The sequence below is a fragment of the Fukomys damarensis genome, unplaced genomic scaffold (genome assembly GCF_012274545.1).
Source record: "Fukomys damarensis isolate Sample0158 unplaced genomic scaffold, DMR_v1.0_HiC HiC_scaffold_33, whole genome shotgun sequence".
In the NCBI taxonomy this organism is placed as follows: domain Eukaryota; kingdom Metazoa; phylum Chordata; class Mammalia; order Rodentia; family Bathyergidae; genus Fukomys; species Fukomys damarensis.
In genome coordinates, this window is record NW_022900945.1 from 25232625 (window position 1) to 25237772 (window position 5148).

Here is a 5148-nt window from a genome sequence, read left to right on the forward strand (position 1 = left end):
GTTTTTTGAGACGGGGTCTCACTATGTAGTTGAGACTGACCTGGAACTCACTATGTAGCTCAGCCTGGTCTTGAACTCACAGCGATCCTCCTGCTCCTGCCTCAGCCTCCCTGGTGCTGAGATTACAGGCGTGCACCACGATGCCCGGCAGTAGCAAATCTTTTAATGAAGCTATGTTACAAAGAAATGAGAAATAATGTTAAGAGGGGACTGTAGATATCTGAGATGGGGTTACTTAGAGAAGGCCCCACTCAAAGTCCAAGGACATCTGAGTCTCAGCCAATGGAAGGTAGAATTATGTATCAACTATAGAGTTCTTGAAAGAAAATCCCCTATATAACTTGGGACTGTCTTGTTTGGAAAAATGGATAAAATTTGCCAAAGTAGGCAGGCAGAGAAACTTGTGACATTGGTTTGTCTTTAAAAAGAATTCTGGTCAAAATATGACAATGAAATTCTTTCTGTTAAAATATGTTTTTACTGCCTTAAATTATAAATGCAGAATACTTTAACAGTCTCAGTTTCAATTATAGGACGTTTTTGAAATGCATTTTGCCAAACTCCCCGATGAACCTGTTGAGAGCACTCCTGTATGTAACATCACACCAGGTACTACAAAAACCCTTAGTAGAGAAAGTAGTAGTGAAGCTTCCTCTGAAGATAACTCTTCTGATGATTCTGAAGATGAACAAGTTAAGCATCTTGCAAAGCTTCAGGAGCAGGTAGTTTATTGTTATTAATACAGATTTTGATATTATTTCTATAAGCTGATCCATTGAAACTCTTGGAAGCTTTTTGTTTGTTGGTTGCTACTGGAGTTTAAACTTAGGGAGCACTGTTACATCCCTAGCCCATTTTATTTTTTTATTATGAGACAGGATCTCTCTGCAGTACCCAGTCTGGCCTTGAACTTTCAAACCTTCTGCCTTGACTCCTGAGTAACTAGAACTGCAATTGTGTGCCCTTATACCAGACTTTCTTTGTGTGTGTATATTAGTATGTATCATACCCAGGGCTTCACACATGCTAGACAAATGCTCTGCCACTGAGCTGTGTTCCCACCTTCCTTCTTACAGATTTAAGGCTACTGAAATTAGACCATTTAGCAAATGCAACTTGTCATGTATAATAGTCTTTCCTACTTCAAATTTCTATATACTCATAAAATTCTTTGTTTTTAAATATAATTCTGTTATTTACATTCCTACTCACAATGAGTGGTTGATTCTTACTGAAGTGATTTATGACATAATCTGAGATATGTTATAGATGAGATCTTATTTAACAGTTGCTATTTTTTATGATAGAATGTTAACCTGCTCTGAGCTCAGACCTAAAAAGTTAATGATTAAGCAACTTAAGATGGCCTGGAAATGCTAATTATTCTGGGTCTATTTTTATTTTTCTTATTTATTTTTGCAGTGATAGGAATTAAACTAAAGCCTCACATTTACTGGGCAGCTCTCTACCATTGAACTATACTCCTAGCTCTCGTGGTCTGCTTTAGGTTGAACACATTGTAGTGTTGTAAGTTTAATGTACACCCCTCAAAACAATTAATTTCTAAAATGAAATGTCTCTGATTATAGCCATAAATGTTTAAAGATTTCTTTTCTTTATCAGCTTAAAGTTGTTCATCAACAACTGCAGGCTTTGTCCCAAGTACCTTTTCGTAAGCTAAAGAAAAATAATGAGAAGTCTAAAAAAAGGAAAAAAAGTGAAAAGATTAATAACAGAGATGAAAATCAGAAGAAAAATGTTCAACTAAAGGAAAAGTCCAAGAGCAAGTATGTATTATTATGAAGGCTTCTATAAAGAATAACATTATCGAAATAGGAAGAAAAGGGCTGAAGGTGTAGGGTTGTAGGGAAAGGAAAGAAGGGAAAAGAAAAAATACGAGAAAAGGAAAAAAATGGAAACAAAGTCTTTGTAAATAGGGAAGGGTGGAGGGGGTGAAGAGAGGGCAGGGTATGGGGAAAAATAAGAACCAAGACATATCATGTAAAGGCACAATATCCCAATGATGAATGTAACTGTACTGTATACCTAAAAAGTACCAATCAACTTAAAAAAAAAGAATAACATTATCTAAAATAAGTTTGACTGGGATGTAGCTCAGTGGTAGAGTAAGTATTTAGCATGCCCAAGGCCCTGGTTTGCCTGCCCAACCCCAAACAAATAAATAAAATGTATCTAATGGTAATTTTATTACAGTCCACCAAAGAAGAGGAAACAAGAGGTCTTTACTCCTAAATCTGAAGATGAAGATAATGCTAAGCCTATGAACTATGATGAGAAAAGGCAGTTGAGTTTGGATATAAACAAACTCCCTGGAGATAAACTGGGCCGAGTGGTTCATATAATACAATCAAGAGAGCCCTCACTGAGAAGTTCCAGTCCCGATGAAGTGGAGATAGACTTTGAAACACTAAAAGCATCAACACTAAGAGAACTAGAAAAATATGTTTCTGCGTGTCTAAGAAAAAGACCTTTAAAACCCCATGGTATGTGTTTCTGCCTACTAATAAAAGTTCAGTATGGTATTTGTGTTAATTTTTGGTTATACTTACTTTTTTAAACTCCTAAATCACACAGTTAAGAAAGTAATGAAGTCCAAAGAAGAAATTCATTCCCAGAAAAAACAAGAGTTGGAAAAGCGGTTATTGGAGGTCAACAATCAGTTAAATTATGGAAAACGTCAAGCAAAATGTAGGTGGCAGTTTTTAAATGCTCTTGCGACTATTTGATTCTGTTGCCATTTTAATGTGTTTTCCTCTTTGGTAGCTGAGAAGTCACAGTCATCCACAGCAGTTGGAATTGGATCCCGCCTGAGTGACAGCAGCAGCAGCAGCAGCAGCAGCAGTAGCAGCAGCACCTCTGAAAGCAGCAGCAGTGATTCCAGCTCCTCTGACAGCAGTGACTCAGAACCAGGTTAGCCAGACCCTAACTGTGCCTCTCTCACGGGGGGGCGGGGGACGACACCTTACTTTCTTGCAGTATTGAAACTCTGTCTTGAAGTAAGTATTATTACTTACCCAGAACCTACACTTTCAATGCCACGCTTACTACTTAATTGCATGTAGAGAGTATTTAAAAGACACTGTGTGAAGTAGAATTTCTTATTATACATATATGCCTTGATGATTTGTAATATTGAAAATAACTTTATTCATGGTGGAATAGTCTCTTAAAAAATAATACTAGAGGGGCTGGGATTTAGCTCAGCAGCACAGCACCTGCCTAGCAAGCGTGAGGTCCTGAGTTCAATCTCTAGTACTGAATGAATGAATGAATGAATGAAATAAAACTAGAACTTAAAACCAAAAAATATTAGATAATAAAATGCTAGTTTTTACTTCTTTTTATAAAATAAAAATATTTTTGAGGGTACTTTTCAGTTTAATTTTCATGATGTCAGATCATTCTAATGTTGCAAAATATTTTGTATTGTGGTGCTGCATTCTGAATTGAACAGTTGTTTTGAATTAAGAAACCAATTATCCCAGTTATAGAACAGATTTTTTGCTCACTTTCTTGGGTTTTTTAAAACCATAGACTATTATCTTGTATCTACAGAAAAATGTACTTTAAATTCATATTATCAGTTAAAGTACCATGTTACACTGTATCAAGTTTAGGTCATGCATGTTTTGTGTTTTTTCATTAATGGCCCTACACTTGAAAAGCAATCACTTCTGACTTGGCAGTAGTGGTCCATTATTAATGACCAAAAAGCGAATTGAGAATTTAGGACACTTTTGTGCTTAAAATTTTAATAAAATGTATCTTGTTGTGAGAAATTCAGTTTTTCTTTTAAAAAAAAAATCCCTCTTAGACTATTTTGACATCAAGAATTCTTGCCATTTGTAAGAATGTGCCTCTTTTCAGACTGGTAACAGAGTCTGCTGGTGTGCAGTACATTTTCTTTTACTTTTGATTCTGTTTAGTTTGCATTTGTGTGGTTCTAATTGCTTCATTTTACTTTTACACTTCTAAAATATATAGTGGTAGCTGAACATGGTGACACACCTCTATAACCCAGCACTTTGGAGGCTGAGGCAGGAGGATCACCGCAAGTTCCAAGCCAGTCTGGGCTTCATAATAAGACCCTGTTGAAAAAACCCAAAAATAAATACATAAAGTATATAGTTGTAAATAATTTTGTTAGAATAAAAAGCTCTACTTTTGCTGGAATTTGTTGTGCTAGAAATTTTGTTTTTCCTCAGCAAGGCTTTATTTTTGAAGAAGGATGCATGGCTGAGCTACACAAAGCCAACCTATGCTAGAAAATTTTTGAATGTACTTAGGGCTCTGACTATATGGTATTTCCTTATTCAATTGCTAAGCATAAAACAATTCTGGAAAAAAATCTAAGTTGCATTTAGAATTTTAAATTGTAATTAGTAATTGTTATTTAATAAAGCATTTGTGACCTAGTAAGTTAGAGCACTTTGTCTTTTATTTGTAAGATAAAAATATTATTGCTCTTAGTTAGAATTACTTAATTGACTATTGATCAGTAAATCCTTTCAACATTAGTGGGAAAGTAGAGGTTTCAACAAACTTCCTGAGTTTTAATATGAATTATCAGACATGAATAATATGTTGCTTGAAGGAAAGAATGTTTACCATTATCGATATATTTTTTAAATGATGCAATGTTTTATGTTTTTTTATCTTGCTAGCAAAATAACTCATCCTCACCATTCAAATCTTAAAGAAATGGCTAAATTTTTATGACTTATGTTCTAGTTAATACCATCTTTCTCAATTTGAAGATGTTTTAAAAAATGTATTGTTAAAATCAGAGTAGCAAATTTTCTTTTCCTGTTTCTCCTTACCTTCCTCCCTTTCTCCCCCCTTCCTTCTCTTCTCCCTTCCTTTCTTCCATTTGGTGAATTAAACTCAGAATCTTGTACATTTCAGGAAAGCATTCTTCCAGTGAGCCACACTCTCAAGTTTTTCTATTTCAATCTATGTTGCAAGTAATATACATCATAAAATTTGTGCATTAGGGTCAGTTTGTCTTCTAACCTAATATAGTACATTTTCACTTAGTTTTGAAATTTTATTTTATGAACATTGTATCTGTGTACTTCATTGAAAACACATGATATATATATACATATATATATATATGTATGTATG

General features: G+C 34.6%; 1 protein-coding gene across 7 annotated transcripts in view; it reads left to right on the plus strand.

Moving 5' to 3' along the window:
- Positions 1-5148, plus strand: part of Brdt (bromodomain testis associated) — a 61739-nt gene that overhangs the window by 34091 nt on the left and 22500 nt on the right. For 6 of the 7 annotated variants that reach the window (XM_019210793.1, XM_019210792.1, XM_033758373.1 and 3 more), the window contains 5 exons: positions 534-722; positions 1624-1787; positions 2215-2504; positions 2596-2709; positions 2785-2931. In XM_019210793.1, coding sequence (XP_019066338.1) covers positions 534-722; positions 1624-1787; positions 2215-2504; positions 2596-2709; positions 2785-2931 — 904 coding nt within the window. The remainder of the gene's footprint in view (positions 1-533; positions 723-1623; positions 1788-2214; positions 2505-2595; positions 2710-2784; positions 2932-5148) is intronic. The other variant, XM_019210795.1, reaches the window with a different exon arrangement.